The 17157-nt window shown below is 54.5% G+C and overlaps 1 protein-coding gene across 1 annotated transcript in view; it reads right to left on the reverse strand.

The window, feature by feature from the left end:
• The window catches only part of BTBD16 (BTB domain containing 16), a gene marked incomplete at both ends in the record, with an annotated part of 43670 nt that extends 28536 nt beyond the window's left edge, over nt 1–15134 (reverse strand). Inside the window, 9 exons of the mRNA XM_080822342.1 lie at nt 840–954; nt 1942–2031; nt 2961–3185; nt 5425–5568; nt 7675–7748; nt 11415–11566; nt 12658–12708; nt 13116–13177; nt 15056–15134. Coding sequence (XP_080678468.1) covers nt 840–954; nt 1942–2031; nt 2961–3185; nt 5425–5568; nt 7675–7748; nt 11415–11566; nt 12658–12708; nt 13116–13177; nt 15056–15134 — 992 coding nt within the window. The remainder of the gene's footprint in view (nt 1–839; nt 955–1941; nt 2032–2960; nt 3186–5424; nt 5569–7674; nt 7749–11414; nt 11567–12657; nt 12709–13115; nt 13178–15055) is intronic.
• Nucleotides 15135–17157: the final 2023 nt, after the last annotated feature.

The raw sequence follows: 17157 nt of genomic DNA on the forward strand, positions 1-17157 counted from the left end.
TCTCAGGGTTGCAGGGTCCAGCCTTGTGTCAGGCTCTACACTCAGCACCGCGTCTGCTTGGGATTCTCCCCCTCACTTCCCACGCCCCGCCCCCAACGAATCAATCAAATCTTAAAAAACAAAACCTCGGAGTCTGAATTTCGGCCCCCAGAGCTGCATTTCACCCTCACACCTTCCGCACCCACACGTTCTCCCGATGCCCACGGCCCCAGGCAACCGTCGGCAGGTTGAGCAAGCTTTCACATTCCATGCTGATGCACGGTAAACGCCTCCTGGTTCTCCCGGCTTGGAGCCCCTGACGGGCAGCCCGGGTGGGCCAGCGGGGTCTGAACTCCCAGGAGAAAGGCTGTGCCCCCAAATGGGCAGCCGGATTGGTGGCCATTTGGGCTTTGATCGTTGCATTTTTCTCTCTTCTGAAAGATCTACAATGACCGTGTGTAACATTTGTAAGAATAAAAATGTTATACACAAAAAACAACTGGTGGGAAGGGTAAATCCAGACAGTGAAAGGTCAGCGTGTTTTCAGTCTGCCCGCTGAGGTGTGTGCGCTCAGTCAGAGGCTTGTCAGCGACAAGGGAGCGCGGTGAACTGACAAGCAAGCAGGGTGGGCGGCCCGGGGGAGGCTGGAAGGAGCTTACTGCTGGGGCGGTGGCTCCGCCGTGAGCTCAGCACGTGTGAGTTAGGGCCTCGGTTCTTCTGCAGACTCACAGCTGTGCTGGGTGCAGAGAAACCCAGTGGTTCTCGCCCACGGAAGAGAAATGGTCTATGAATGGGCCAGGAGGCCCCCCTCTACCTCGCCCAGGGCTGGCCCCGGCCCCGAGCCTTGCCAGGCTTCTTACCTTTGAAACAGGCTGCCGAACTGGAGAATGTGTGCGGAAGCCAGCACGCCCAGCACGTCGTTCATGTTTATCTCTGCCTTGCTCAGGTAGAGGTTCTTCAGGGCCGTGGCGAAGGCTGGGGGAGCAGCAGCCGAGAGAGAGAGCCGTCATCTTGGGGCTCTGCACCCTGCGTCCCTTACCTGTGGGTGCCCTCCCCGCTGGACGTTCAAGTGTCCTGGGGCTGGCCGGGCAGAGATGCCCTTAGAGGAAATGTACCTGCTCGGCCCTGAGTGCAGATCCAGCCCGGACTCCCACCCTCCCCAAAGGAGTCAAGGATGAAGCCCAAGAAAAGTCAGCTCCTGCTGAAAGAACGCTGCCCTAATCCCATCCTGGCGTCTGTGCCTCGGGGGTCCTCCACGACACTGGACCCTGTGTGCTGTGCAGGGAAGTGACTGCCCCAAAATGTACAAACACTGACTGCACGTGCATGCACTTTGGTCTCTGGAGAGGACGCTTAGCTTACAGCAGACTTTCCTCAGAGTCTTCAAAAAGGCTAAGGACTCCTGGCAAGAGCCAGGCTGATGTCATGTCGGAGAACTGAGCTCCTGTGACCCGGGAGCAGAGGGATGGGGCTTATTCTAAATCTGTCTACCTGGTCCCATTCAGCACGGCAGCCCGGCCCCGTGCTCTCCGAGGACAACCAGCCTGGCTGGGGCTTTCCGGGGCTGGTGTCCTGATCTACAGGTCCGCAGACCGTGACAGCATGCAGCTGCTTTCAGACAGCCGTCTGTCTCTGTTTCCAGGTGGCAGGCTGGGGTGGGAGAGGGTGAGCCCGGCGAGGGAGGGGCGTGTCCACGGCTGCCCAGGGAGGGCAGGCCGAGGGCTTCCCTGTCATCCGGTCGGTCTGACCCAACGCCTGTTGCTTTCTTCCTCCTCGGCATCCTCCACGCCTGTCTTCCAGGGATGAGCACCTCTCTCTAGCACCTTCTCTGCTCTGCTCAGCTATCTTCAACAAGGAAGGACTGAAAACCCTGTGCCACTTGTTTGTTGTTCTATTGTTTCTAAATCTAGGAGGGCTGCAGGCTCCCTGGCATTTCAGCACAAGAAGACAGGCGTAACTTACCAACTTTAGTGACCAGGGGGTCATTGATCTTCAAGGAAATGATCATCTTCTTTATGGGGGGTCTTTCCTTGACATTCCCACGCAAGTGGGCTGGTAAAGGAAACAGAATGGGGACGTCAAGACCCAAGTTGTGGTGAATTGTGTAGGAGACAGCGTGAGGTCCCCTGGCCCTTTGTACAACCTTGACCTTGGCTTGCTTGTTTAGGGGATGCTTTTTTGAAATGATTCTGAAGACTCCCAGGGAGTGGCAAAGCCAGTTCGGAGCTCTCGTGCCCCCTCGGCTGCCTTCCCCGCTCATCTAGCTGGGAAACGGATGCTGTCAGTGCAAGAGATATTTTTTACTGGCCCCTGCCCCTCTCCCCCTCTCTCTTCAGGCCGTGAGCAGCTGGAGGGCAAGAGCTGGGCCTTGTTACCTCTGCGCCCCCAGCCCTCAGTCCAGACCTGGCAGGAGACGGGACGACAGAGACCACCTGCTAAAGGGTGAGCGTGGGACAGACGCAACCGCCCAGTAGCCGTCAGAACTTTGCCCCACAGACGTCCAAGGACCCCCGCCATCAAGGGCTCCCAGGAGGCAGGGAAGGGGTTGCCTGGTTCACCACCCACCTCCCCCGACCACTCACACTTATTCTAAAATGTGAGTTACAACACCTACGGCTCTCACGTCTCCAGGGACATCCCAAGCCTTTGGCACAAAGCCAAAGCCCTCTAACAGACCCAAGACCATTAGTTTCGGGCTCCCTGGACCCCAAAACTGCCTTCTCATTGTTCCATAGAAGAGCCACAGGGCTCCATCCCTCCCTCATCAGAGACCTACCTGACTCCATATGGAAGGTAGCACCCCACCCCTACCTTCCCCCTAAGTGGCTTTACTTTTCCTCCCAGACCCACTGTTACCACCACCTGCTGCCACGTCACGTCTCTGTTGGGCGGGCACACTGGATGGCTTCCTCGCCACTCCCTCCCCAGGCCCCGACACGGTCTTGCACACACTGGTCCTCAGTAACCGTCACCCGAATTACCGGAATGAGGGGACTCTATCGGAACCCCAAGCCTCCCGAGCTCAAGGTTCTGGGTAATGAAAAATGACACGAAGCAGGATCCAAGAAAGGATGTCACACGGCAAACCACAAAGGCCACAGAGCAAAGGGGGAGAACAAACATCCATTCCGTCGGGAAAGCAGGGCTGTTGAGTCTCCCCTTGCCGTCTCCCCTCACTGTGCTCACGGCACCTGGCTCTGTCCACGCTCCCATTCGGCAAATATTTATTGAGCATCTCCTGAATGTCAGGCCCTGTTCTCCGCTCTGACTCCTTGTCCTGCAGGATTTCAGGACCGCCTCCCGCCCCCACGCGGCACTCTGTCGCTCACCCGCCCCGGGGCACAGACGAGGCCGTCCGGAGGTGGCAGTCAGTATCATGACAGATCATGCTGCTCCTCACGCTTTGTCACTGTTTTGGGTTGCCTTGTCCATCCCCCAGCCCCCGACACCGAGTTCCTAGCACAACGCCTAGGCTAAGTTAAGCGCTCAACATTTGTTGAGGGAAGAAAGGAAAATTATCTGCTAGGTCAGAGTCAGTGGAAGTCAGAATTTCAGCACAGCCTGTTTTACCAAAAACCTCAAAATCGAACAGGAAAGTGATAATTCAGTCATGTGCTTCGGAAGTACTCTGAAACCAAGTGGTTCCTTTTTAGTAAAAGAGTACCATTTCCTTTTGGGGGTTCCTCCTAGAGAATAAGGGGGGGCGCCCTGGTGGCTCAGTGGGTCAAGCCTCTGCCTTCGGCTCAGGTCATGATCCTAGGGTCCTGGGATCGAGCCCCACATCGGGCTCTCTGCTCAGCGGGGAGCCTGCTTCCCCTCCTCTCTCTCTGCCTGTCTCTCTGCCTACTTGTGGTCTCTGTCTGTCAAATTAAAAAAAAAAAAAAAAAAAGAATAAAGGGGTCCCGCCAAAGCGCAGCTCATCCCAGACTCTCGGTGGCAGGAACACGAGCAGCTGGGACAGCCGTGTGTGGCCCGGGCAGAGACGCTGGCACGGAGCTGCCTCTGCACAGCGCCCACCGCTCCAAGACGGCAGCGCACCAGGCAGTAGCTTCGAGACCATCTAAACTGTCATTGTGAGGCACGTCCTGCTTTCGCAGGAGCACAACTTCGGGTGGCTGCGTCCACGGAACAGCACGGACACACAGTTCCCAGGACCAGGCGCAGACCCTGAACGTTCTGACAGTGTGGGCAGCGGGGATCCTCATCTCTGCACCTACGCGGTTGCCCCCCAGGCAGGCCCAGCCTCCAGCAGGGGGCTTGGAGCTGACTGGCTGTGTTAGCAGGGCCCAATCTTTTCAGTGAGACCCTTCTGGAATGAAAAAGACCAAAGCGTTAACAGTAACTCGTCTTCTCTTTCCAAATTCTCTTGCTTTTCAATGCACTCATGTCCGGACCTCCATGGCCTTTCCTTGGGTGCCTGGGGAGTGTTCCGACCGGGGCACAGGGGACACGAAGGGAGGAGCTTCGTCCCACTCTCAAAGACACTGGGACAGACGCTTGGAAAGAGCAAAGGAGATTGTCGAGTGAGTGTGAAGGTCGTCCCAGTGCTGGGGGGAAGCCGCAGCCTGCTCTCAGCTCCCAGCTCAGCGGGGAAGGGCTGAGTCAGAGGCCTTGTGGCCGGGCTAATTCCGGCGGGCAGCCGGGCCCTCTCTCCAGGCTCAGGGTGGGGCAGCAGCTGGGGGGCTGGCCAGCCTGTCTGGCTCTGGAATAACAGAGCTTTGCTGCCACATCCTGGAAATGCAGCCTTATCCCGACTGGCCTGCTGGTTGGCTTTGGAAACCTTGAACTTTCCATGGTACCTGTTTAGAGCCGTCCTGAAATGATGCCCATCTATGTTACCCAAAGAAGGCTGTGTTTCTGGAGAGGAACTTAGGGGACAAAGAGGGAAGCCTGGGGGTTACTAGAGTAGAAAAAGGAGAAAAGGAAAGAAAGAAGTGGCCCAAATACTTTATGTAATGACGCGAAGTTAAGAAAAGAAAAACCAAAGGAAACATAACTTCGACATACACATGAAACCTCTAACCAGCATCCTGGGCCAGATGTCAGAACTATGCCCTCCTTCCAGAGAGCCATTCAGAAGACTCAACACAACTGTTCGCTCCTCTCAGAGAAGTAGGTAGAGTCTCCGTTTCCGCTGGCGGGGCAGGATTGGGTTGTTATGAGAAAAATAAATGACATCTCCTGAGGACCTAATACGAGCCCGGCATTGTTCTAGAACCTCTCAGCTCTTTACCTTCTCCAGGCTTCAACGCAGCATAGTGAGAACGATTATTCCCATGTAATAGCTGCAGACCAAGGTTAAATCTGTGATGAGGTCACACCATGGGCTTTGCTCGTATCTGCCAGAGTGACCTTGGTCCCCAGACAGATGACCACATGCCAAGCCGGGGACCCTCCAACCAGACGGCATTTGGAGCTCTATTGAGGGCACCCGTAAGAAAATACCTCGCGGAAGCCTCTCCAGTTCCTTTGTGGGGCTTGTGGTGCCCTGGGCCAGTGCCATCAGGAAGAGCTTGGCCAAGGTCTCAGACTGGAAAAGCTGGGGCTGGTGGAGTTCCCATTTGGAGCCCAGACATGTGAGAATCACGTCTACGGAGAGAACGCTGTGATGAGTAAGCGGTTTCGTGGCGCCCCTTCCAAGAGACCCGTCAACTCCCACCCGCCATCTCGTCGCAGTCACAAAGCAGACGGGCAGGTGGCTTTGCTGGGCTGCTCCAGGAACAAAGCAATGAAGGCCGCGTGGGCCTCCGGTCACTCGTTGGCAGATACAGTGAGCAGCCTCACAAGGTATCATAGATGGAGAAAAGTATCCAAGAGCAGCTGACCCATAGCTATAGGACTTCAGAGGCACATGGGCTGCCCTCCAGCTGGGGAACTGGAACGGCTTCATGGGGAAGGGACACTGGCTGGGACACGTTTGGGGACCTCACCATGCCTCCCCGTTACAGTGTTCCTCACGCTTGGCACTCTTTGTATTTGGGGCCGCGTACTTCTCTGTCACGGGGATGTTCCGGGCCTTGTAGGTTACTTAGCCACATCCCTGGCCTCTATCCACAGGATGCCAGGAACATCCTCCCCATTAAGTCGTGACGATCACCAAATCTCCCCTGGGAAGGGATCTCGCTACCCAGTCCCCTGTTGAAGCTACTGGCCACTGGTGCTTAGTTATCGGCCACCTGAGAAGTGACAGCCAAGTGCAGCTCCAAGGCCCATCCCCAGGAGGCAGCATCCTTGTGAGCCTCACTTTCCTCGAGGGAATGGGGAGCCCCAGGAAACCCAGCTCACAGGTGTGAAACAGGATTACAGAGTAAAGGAGGCTTTTTGCAAACTGGAAGGGGCTTTATGCCAGGGCTTCGGCTCATCCTTGGATAGCGTAGGTGGTTAAAAAGAGAGCCTTTGACAGGAGGCCAGATGGACGATCCAAGAATAGCTGGTCAGGTGAGGCGGGAGGGGCCGTGGGCAGGAGACCTCCACAGGCTGAGCTCCTGTCAGCGCAGAGCTGGGGGAGGAGGGTGGTGCTCTCCCATGCCCCCAAACCCTTGACCTCAGTGTTGGGTAAGACCTTGAGAGCCACAAACCCCATTGACTTGTTAATGGCCTTGCCATTACTTTTTCTGAGTGAGCTCAGGCACCTGTCTGCTCTCTTGTCCTTAACACTGTGATTCACCAACGCTATGATACTGTTTCAGACTGGGTTCAGATTGTGGGCTCGCATCTCAAATCTCAGGTCACCTCTGGTCATGCTGGGCTAGAACGAATCCCACCCGTTAGGGTGATTCTAGGCAGGAGCAGCATGGAGAAAGCATGTCTCCTCCCCGGACACCCACAGCTGCCTTTACAGGGGCACATGCATGGGAGACGTCACTCCCAATCCCAGAAGTCTTCTACTTCTACTTCTCAGGGCCTCCAGTCAACCAGAACCCACAGGCAAGAAAAAATCAATTAACCTCCCCTGGGGAAGAAGGCTGGCTCTGACCTCAGGCAGCTTATCTTAAAAAAAACTCCTTTAAGGGGGCGCCTGGGTGGCTCAGTCAGTTGAGCGGCTGCCTCTTGATTTCGGCTCAGGGCATAATCTCGGGGTCCAAAGATCGAGCCCCATGTCCTCTGTGCTCAGCAGGGAGCTTGAGGATTCTCTCCCTCTATCCCTTTCCTCTCCTTCTCTAGAATAAACAAACAAATCTAAACAAAACAAAACAAAACAAAAAACAAACAAAAAAACCCCTCCTTTATGGAGCAGAACTGTCCAGGCCTGGTGAGGTTCAGTGAGCCTTTTCCCAGCAGAACAGACCTAGGGTTCTTCATTCTCAATCAAGAAAGGCCTCTTGGACAAGTGCAGAGGTGATGTCCAGCTCATGACTGGTTAGAGCGAAAAGGGACAGAGAAGAGCCGCCCATGCTTGATGGGGCTTCTGTTTAGTCTTCATTCCAAACGCTATTTATTTACATCAGCATGTTTGTCTTCCCTGTGGCCATTAGCATATGAAAATGTGTTTGCCAAGCCTGGTTCCATTCATCATCCTGTGGTGTGTCTGACAAACATTTACAGCGCCTATTTGTAGTTACACGGTGTGCAGTGGACAGAAACTGGGACTTACAGACCAGTGACCGGCCTAGCGTCTGGTTTCCTTCTCTCGAAACCACAGCTGGCCCTGAGTGCAGTGGCATTTGATTGAATCCACTGGTGACAAGCACTCACCTGCCTCCCCACTTTGGATGGTCTTGTTCTTCAAGTTCCCCAAGAAAATTTTCTGGATTTGTGAAATGCATGACCTCAAGGGAAAATACAAACAGAAAATTCAGGAGTTAACACTGACCTTCATCACCAACTGCCACATGCATCATTCCAGTGGAAGTGTCTCTATGGTGTCCATTCATCTAGCTCAGGTCTAGTCTTAGGTCACCATTTTCTGCTGGTTTGATTATCTGTAAGCTTTGTGGCTGGCTCAAAACACCCATTCCCGTTTTCAGTTTGCCGATAGGCTTTCCCGAGAAGGTAGTCGGGATTATATCCAGTTGCCCGAATGACTCCTCTCTCGGTGAGTGTCTGAAACAATGTCTAGCATAGAGTAAGTATTCCATAAACACCTGCTAGAGAAAGCGAGAGAGGGTTCTGGGCACTTCTGGGAAGTGACTCACCGACACTTCTGTTTAGGGGACATGCACGCCGCAGTCTCAAAGTGTCCAGAAACTAAACTCAGATTTTATGCCAAACCAACCCTGCTCTTTCTCCAGCAAATGGTACCACCAGCCTACAGTCGCCCAGGCCAGCAGGCTGACTGTTGTCACATCGGATCACTAGCCTAGATCTGACAAATAGCAGATGTCCCTGCCCCCTTCCTGCTGTGAGCCGCATCCAAGCCATTATTATCTCCCTGAAATCGTGGCCAGTCTCCAGTCTCCAGGAAGCTCCCCTAGGATACACAGTTGATGCCGCAGCTTGAGAACCATGTGCAACACACATCTGCTCTTGCCTCTCTCCTGCTGAGAATCCTTCCATGTCTTCCCGGGGCTCTTGGGGGAAGCCCACACTCCTCAGCATGGCTCGACCCTCTACGATCCCTGCTCCAGCCCTTCTCAACAGCCTGAAGCCACCATCTCTCACTTTCATTCTCTTGGACCCACAGCACCCGCTGCCCTGAGTGCTGTCCTCCTGACCTCGTCACTTGATGAGCTCCTACTCACCCTCCTAGATGAGCTCAGCTGTGGCTTTCTCTGGGGAGACCGAGCGAGTGGTCCTTCCACTGGCCGCCCTGGAACTCCCCCCATCGGAGCTCCTTCTATTGTGTCTTGTGGTCACCTGTTTGCTCATGTGTCCTCCACTCAAGGCTCTGCATTCCACAAAGACAGATCTGGCATTTATTCGTTGCTGGAACCCCAGCATGGGCACTATGCAAGTGCTCATAAGTATCCATTCAATGACTGAATGATGACAAAGGTAAGATACCTTCTCATGAACACTGTCTTCGTCCCGTTGAGCAAGGACATGAAACACAGTTTGAGTCACATAGTCCCAGCTTGAAGACAGTCCATCCCAAGAAAGCCAACTGGCCAAAGGACACTAGATGACCACATCTTGTCCGTGTCACTTTTGCCATGCTGTTTTCCAAGGGTTCCAAGAACCTTCGTGGCCAGGGTACATAGAGGGGGGCCTGGGTGGGGGAAACCACGTCCAGAATAACATTGACCACAATCTGCCCTTTCCAAGTGGAGAGGGTAGCTACTAGTGACTCAGCCCCAAGAAGGCAGTGAGAGCTTGAGGTATTTATCCAACAGGAGTAGTGGAGCTGACCTAAGCTAGCCTCAATCCTTCTGGTGGCTTGGGTCACACGTCTAGTAAGAGTTGGCCAAGGTCAGGGGTTCAGACTGTGATCTCAAAATGGAGCAATGGACTTTGGAAACTATGGGCAATGCCTATGAGCTCAACTACCCTCACAAACATCAGTGTCATCGGCTGAGCCAGACAACAGAAGTAACCTCATTGCCTTCTCCTGGTGTCATGGGTCCTCGCCAAGATATACCATCCATCATGCGGGCTCTGCAGATTCCAAGGGCTAGGTTTATTTTAGTACCATTGGAAAAGTTAATGGACTAAATGGCATCTGTGAGCTGTCCTCTTCATTCTTTGGGACTAGACAGCCCGGGATAAAGTAGCACGTGGGAAAACTGGAAGCATGCTATTAGGTTGGGACTCGGTCTCCCCATTCATGACCCGTGATGGAGAAATAAGAGGGGGAGGGAGAAGTTCTCTACGTGTCTCATGGATGGAAGGACTTCCTGCAGCAAACCGTACAAGGGCTTTTGGCTTAATACTGGCAAGTCCAATTTGATGTCCTGCCCTTGACTTTGAGTTTGGCCATGTGGCTTGCCTTGATGTTAGCGGATGTGATGTGGCTGGAAGTTTGGAAAGCACTTGCGCCCCTGGGCTTGCCTTTGTCCTCCACCATTACCAGCATGAGAGCACGCCCGGCGAGTCGACCATCTCAGGAGGAGGACGAGAAGAGCCTGGGTCAGCTGACCACCAGACCCATGAGTGATCAGCCTTCCCAGAGTACGTCCTTGCCCCAGCCAGCCTCTGGACCCACGGCTTCCTAGCGTCACCAAGGAGAGATGCGCGCTGTGCCACCTGTGTGTGTAGGCCGGGTGCCTTGCTTTGGGGGAAGGTGGTAAAAGGCAGCATGAAAAATGGGGCTGCTGGCTGGCAAGAGCACAGGGCTGGCACACCCCAAAATGAAATCACCAGGACCACTAACTAAAACTTGCTCAGGCGAATAAAATCTCCATTTACAGATCATCTACTGTTCGCTAGACATGGCGCTAAGCATTTGCAAGGTACCGGCTGATTTAATCCTCAAGATAACGCTTCCAGAAAGATGCTCTTATCACCATTTCACAGGTGAGGAAACTGAGGCTCAGAGAGGTTACTCCACTGGCTAAAGGTTACAGAGTCAGTAAATGGAGAAGGAACTCTAACCCCGTCTGACACGTTACTCTCAATAGTCCTGATACCCAGCACGACGGCCACCACCCTCTGGCTTCTGTGCCGCGCCCCTCAAGCCACCCCCAACCCCCAGCTTAGCTCAGCGATCGCACAGACCGAGTCCCGGAGACGTCCGCTCCTACTGACCAGCCACACTCATCAGCTTTCCCGATCAGTTTGCTTATACTCCTGCCACTAAGGAACACCATGCATTTTAACCCTAAGACTTCTTCAAGGCCCCAGCCGGACAAAAAATAAAATAGATATACAATAGAAAATAAATTCCAGATAGTTTAAGGCTAATGCCCCAAATGGCAACTAACACTCACCTTTTCTTATCTGGGGTCATCCGAGAATTAAGGCGCCAACCACAGATGGATTTAATTTACCCAAGTGTGTGGAGGAAAGTCACCGGGGAGGGGGGTGGGGATTGGAGCAGGGCTGGCCTGGGTGTCTAGAAAGGAAAGAAGGGGCTACTGGCTCAGCCAACAGGGAGCGCCGAGCAGCTTCTCTGTGTCCGGTGCTTTCCGGGGCACAGCCCGTGTGCTCACGAGCCGGGTACTACCAGCCCAGGGGGGAAACGGCACCAAGTAAAGTTCAAAGCACCAGGGAAGTGACGTCTTCCTTCTGCAGTGGGGTCTGGCTCCATGTCCCAGGAGAGACCAGAAAGCACTCGTCACAGGGAGGAGGAATGCTAAGCCAGCGGTTAGAATGCCTTGGGAGGGAGGGAGGAGCCAGTTTGTCACACACGGGGTGTCACAGACATCTCAGACATCCTCAGGGGAAGTGGTGACCCTGAAGGCTGGTACCAACAGCGGCCCAGATGAGCGCATCTGCCCAGGTAGAGCGGCCCAACCGCGGGGTCCTTCCGAGAAATGCTTGTCTATACCTCCCCCACCGCCCCCCGCCACCACCACCACGGGGGCAGTCCCGGCCGCCATGGCCTTTGATCACCCTACCTGTCTGGGTTCTTCAAAATTTCTTCAAAGTCCACGTTCAAAGCCTTGCACATTTGGGAAAGTCCCAGCAGGTCCCCGTTGAAAGCCTCTCTGGGAAAACGCCACCGGTTGGTCGAGCCAACCATCCGGCGTTCCAGCCGAGCTCTGTGCCGCTTGGGAGGCAAAGGAAGGCAGAAAGTCCTTTTTGAACCTCTCCCAAAGGCCAGGTTTTCCAACGTGTACATCAGAAAGAAAATCAAGACACATCTGAAAACACCAGCTGATTTTCAAACATGGCCAGGGTTTCTCGGGAGCCAACCTCTCAAGGCCAGTATTGTACTTGGTAGACAGAGGGGTTCAAGGAACATAGTAATTAGGATCTAGAACAGAAGGTTCCAGAGACAACAGGTCAGGAGGCAAGATTGTGTCGTTGCGGGCCGTGCTCAGGAGCCCATGGGGTGGAGGGGGGGACAGGATGACATTTCAAGAGACTCTTCCTTACGTGTTTATCCTCACTGGGGATTCGGAGAGACACCAAACTGAGAGATCCTAGGTGGGGACTGTTTTTCTCTCTTCTTGTCGTAAAAGACACAAAACCTAACATTCACCGTTTTATCCATTTCATCGCATACCACTGAGTGGCAATTGGTAAATTTACAAAGTTGCACAGTGATCACCACCATCCAACTGGGAGCATTTTCGTTCCCCCAAAAGGAAACCTTATACCCATCAGGCCCTCACTCCTAACCCCCTCCCCTGGCTCCTGGCAACCAGCCATCTGCTTCCCGCTTCTGTGCATTCGCTGCGCTGGATATTTATATAAATGGAATCAGACAACATGTGGGCTTTTAGCCTTGGCTCCTTTCCCTTGGCATCATGTTTTCCATGTTCGTCCCTATGGGAGCAGGTATCAGAACTTCATTCTCTTCATTAGGGCTGAATAATATTCCAGGGTGTGGAGAGACCACATTTTGTCTATCCATCCATCATCTGATGGATCCTTGTGTCCTTTCCACCTCTTGGTGACTGTGAAAAATGCTGCTGTGAACGTTTATGTACAATTTCTTGTTTGAACACTCGTTTTCAATTCTTTGGGGTCCAAACCCAGGAGTGGACAGCTGGGCCACTGGGCAGGGACTTTGACTTAGACGTTTCCTTGAGGTCCTAGGGCTCTGCAGCCTCCTTAAGGGAACAGTAGAAGGTTCAGCGTGGCTGGAAGCCTCAGACTTGATGGCTCGAGGAAAGCTAGCCGGGGAGGGTGTACCATGAGGGACCCGGAGATATAGGTGTGGTTGTCCATAAGCCAGGCCAGTCCCTGGCAGGGTGATAGGGAGACCAGGGGCCAGGGAATGGAGAATTTAAGGTCAAATCTTGTTATCGCCACTAAAGGGTTGTATGGCCTTGGGCAAGTCATTTAACCTTTTGAGGCTTTCGGTCCTCATCTGATGATGGCCATGGCAATAGTGATGATGTTAAAATGATAAGAGGAAGTGTGGGAACTAGGTTTCAGTGTCTGGAATATGGCGGGCGATCAAACAGTGTGGAATGTGAATCTGATGCAGTCCTGTGGGTGGTGGGCTCTGACAGGAGGGTCAGCCGATAGAGCTGGGAGTCAGGAGTCGTACACAACCCGTCCCCTCGTGTAAACGCGGCGACAGAGCTGTAAGCAGGTGCTTCCGCGGCTCGCCTCGGCCTGCCGGCCTGTGAGCCCACACTACTCACCGGCTGCAGCATTTTCTTGAACGGTCGTGGTGACGACCCCTGGGGGAGGGCGGAAGAAACACCTGGGAGACAAAGGAGGTAAGGTTGGCATTTTCGAAAACTCTCCAGAGGGGCTCTTCAAACAGGGGATTGGCCTGAAGAGCCTGTATTTTGCCACCAAAAAAGTAATAGGAGTAAACTTCCAGGGTGGGTTATTTGTCAAATCGAGAGACTCTCGGACTTCTTAAAGCCCACCGGGAGACTGACCGTTCTCTGCTCTTGGGCTGGAAATGAGGCTCCGGAAAAGCCAAATGGGAGACGAGCCACCACGCTTCGCCCCTTTGCCAGGGGGTGGGAACCGAGGTCTGTAAGTGGGCTGCTCAGATCATCTGCTACTCGCGACGGTCCCTCGGCTTCCAGGGCCCCCTGCCCCCAGCCTGGAGCCCCCGCAGCCCCTCCCTGCCTAGTCCAGGCAGCGCAGAGCCCTGGGGATGCCCCGGGATGGCCTCCGTCTCTAACGGGGATGAACGGCCCCGGCCGTACTCACGGCTCCGAAGCCCCCTCGCCGCCCGGGGGGCGTTCACAAGAGAAGCGGGTCGAACAGAGCCAGTCCCGTGGCCTCGGTCTCGGAGCGGCAGGATCGCTGTGGGCCGCTCGCCTTGTGACTCTGAGTCCCGGGAGCGCTCATGACATGCGGGGCTCGCCCTGCTCGTCGTAGAGGCCAAGGTGCTTTGGCAGGGGAGCTTCTTGGTTTCCCAATTGTGGGCGCCACGGCAACCTCAGGAGGGGTTCTGAGCACTTCCTGCTCCAGGCCCGTCTCAGCAGGGCTGGGGGCTGCGGGCAGGGTGGCGGGTGGCGGGGTGACGTCTCGCAGGCCCTCTTGCCCTGACGGTGCCGTGTTTCCTCACGGCACCTGGGGTAACCTGGAGGATGCGCTCGAAGGGCCTCAGGCAGTGTCCAGCCCCAAGTCCGCAGGCCTCCTCTGTCACATGAGAGGATCGTGCCGGAAGGTTCTCAGATCCCTGCCAGGTTGGGCATTCCGAGGTGCTCTTATTTCCGGCTTGGGCATTCAGAAATGTTCGGACAAAAACATTTAAATAAGAATTAGAGAGTTTTCCATTATCAAAACTGTGCCTGATGGTTTATTTTGTGGAGAGATGATTTTTAGTCCACTCTCTCCAGGAACGAAGATCTGCCTAAAAGTCAAGAGTTTTCATGCCGGGGGCCACGGTGGAAATTTCCAGGGGCTCAGTGACCTGGTCTGCAAAGCCCAGGCCCCAGACTGACTCGGAGGTGGAGAGGTGGAGACACAGCCACGATGCCTGGAAATCTTGGTCCATCGAAGTCTCGGACCTCCAGCCCCGGGCTCCCCGAAATCCCAGCCACAGCAAGGACCACCTAAGCAGAGCCAGGAGTCGGTGCAGCTCGTGCGACCCCGGACTGGCTTCCCCCAGGCTCCTCACGTGCAGCCTTTCCTGAGTCGTATAAACTCTGAAGGGAAACAGGAAGGTAAGTGCTCTGCCAACTTGCAACTGAGTCTCAGAAACCGTTAACACCCTCCACAGATAGGAGGCTTCTCTAAACGTCCCTCCCTCCTCACCCTCCGATCTGTGCTTCCACCTTTCCTGACACCCACACTCTGCTGGGAGGAGTTTCTGTGGGGTGCTCTCTGGTGGCCTGCCCATCCCGGCTTCCCCACGGGACCCAACAACCAAACTCAGCCCTTAGGAAGAGCTCAACAGATGTCTCTTGACTTGATCGTTGGATGTACCCGTCCCTACCCACCTCGCTGCCTTTGCACATAGATGACCACGGTGTGTGTGGGGGGGTCATGTGTGTGTGTGCATACACACGTGTTCATGTATGCATGTATCTGTTTCTTGTGGGTCACAATCCCATCTCAACGGACAGATTCCTGCTTTGCTGCTCCCTTCCTTCCACTCCGAACTTTTCTCAGCTACCTGTCCCTGGAATGTAGGCCCCCATGGAAGGTTTCAGGGAAAGAGTTTGAAATACCTTGTCATGGACCATGTTGTCCATCACGGGCAAGCCCAGGGAACACCCTCCAGGCATCACCGCTGGGGCACCGCTGGGAGCTGAGCCTTGCGCGCCCTCTAGTGGCCACTCGAGGGAAGCACCCCAGGGTGCCACGCTCCCCATTCCTAAGCAGGACCTTGGCCTTGGCTGTGTCTCTCTCTCCCTATAGGGTCTGACCTCAGGGATTCCAGGCCTTCAGCTCATCCCCAAAGCCCTCTGCACATACATCCCCCATAGAGCTCCGGGGAGCTGAGCTATTAGGCAAAGGCAAAGCCAACTAACACAAATAAATGGAAATGACTCCCAGCAGGTTTCCCTAAAGGCCTTTTCCGAGTGGTACCCAGTGTTCTAGAATATATGTCCCAGAATATATGGGCCCAGACAAGCCAGACATCCCAAGAGCAAAGAATTTCAGACACCAAACTCCACTGAGCACAGCTCTCAGCTAGAACCACCTTGTACCAAAGTCTCCCATGCTAGTTACAGGGGGATTCTGGGGGGATATCCATCTTCTTGAACATTCCAGGGACTAGCTGCTTCCTAGCTTCCCAGAGAGCCCATTTCGGCCCACTTCATCCAGTCACCCATATGGGGAGAGTGTGGGGAACAGAGTCAAGAACCCCTAATTCTGATCCTGGTTCTGGCACTGACTAGCTATGTGTGACCTTGGACGTGACCTTCACCTCCCTGAGTGGAAAGTTGACCCAGAGGCTTGGGATCCTGGCGGGTTGGAAGGTCTTACCCTCAGAAGCTGAGTGCTGGCTCTAAGGACCCTCATTTTAAAAGACTCAGGGCCCAGGACACTGTGTGTATGCAGCTGAGGTTCCTTGAGTACCCAAATCTGGACTGCCTGGCTCCCCAGGGGAGGGAGGGCATCTGTGCACCAGGGTCTAGGCTGCTGCTGGGTGCGGGGGGTGGGGTGGGATGGGGAGACTGTAGTTGAAGCCTCTGGCTGAGGACCAGCAGGGGTTTCCACAAAGAAGCAGAGGGTGGGTCCTGCCCTTGAACTGCGTCCTATATGGCCAGGAGTGGGGTAGTCTCAGTGCCAAGTGAGGAGCCCTGGATTGGTTACGACCTTGGCCACTAACTTGCCATGTGAGCTCGGGGCAGCCTTCTCTCTGGCTCTGGGCTTCACTTTCTCATCTATACAACAGAGCTCACACGGAACAATTCCTCAGCTCTGTCCCTGCTCACCCCATTATCCCCAGGCTCCCAGGTTGGTACAACCAGGACAGGGGGAGGGGTGGCGTGATGACAAAGTGCACTGGCCTAGGGCTGGTCCCATCCACACCTTTAAACAAAGCTTGAGGGTCAAGTTTGTGGTGGGGGTTGGGGATGAAATGGGAGCTCAGCAGAGGATGAGAACCACCTGTGCACCGTTCCAGCACCTGGGACGTTATTTACTTAGCAATTGCTTTAAATTTATCTTATTGATGAAGTAACATTTGGGCGTGCTGGTTTATTTCTAACACGCGTTCAATTAACTACATAACTATTTTTAAAAGTCCTTTGTGAGCTGCCCCAGAAAATCATCTTTCCGGATATGCACTTCACTTGTGGACGTTGGTCTCTGCCCTTAGGAGGCTCGCAGGGTCTGGGGGGTGGGCACGTCAAAGGTCAAGTTCAGTCGGCTCCAGGAATTCACAGGAGGGCGCCCCACAGGGAGCCCCATGGCCACTCCCAGCAACTGGACCAACAGCAAGGTTTTGTCGCCCATAAACACAGAAGCAGAGCGAATGGCTGTGAGGACCCCTGCAGGGATGGGGGCGCACTCCCTTCCCTGCGCCTTCTCTGCCCACGGCTGTCTGATGGGCCTCCTTACACAGGAAGCTGTCGGCTGGAGGGATGCTAAGGAACTCGCAGCCCCGTCCCGGCTGCCCCATCTCCCGGCCGCGTGGCTCCATCAAATCCCCAGGTTTTTAACCTCCCGGAGCCTCTGCTTCCTTCTTGTAAAATAGAGGTAACACTAGCTCTAATTCACCAGATTGTTTCAAGGCTAGAGAGCGCAAACCCCAAGGAAGCCCCG

This window comes from Martes martes (genome assembly GCF_963455335.1).
Source record: "Martes martes genome assembly, chromosome: 14".
In the NCBI taxonomy this organism is placed as follows: domain Eukaryota; kingdom Metazoa; phylum Chordata; class Mammalia; order Carnivora; family Mustelidae; genus Martes; species Martes martes.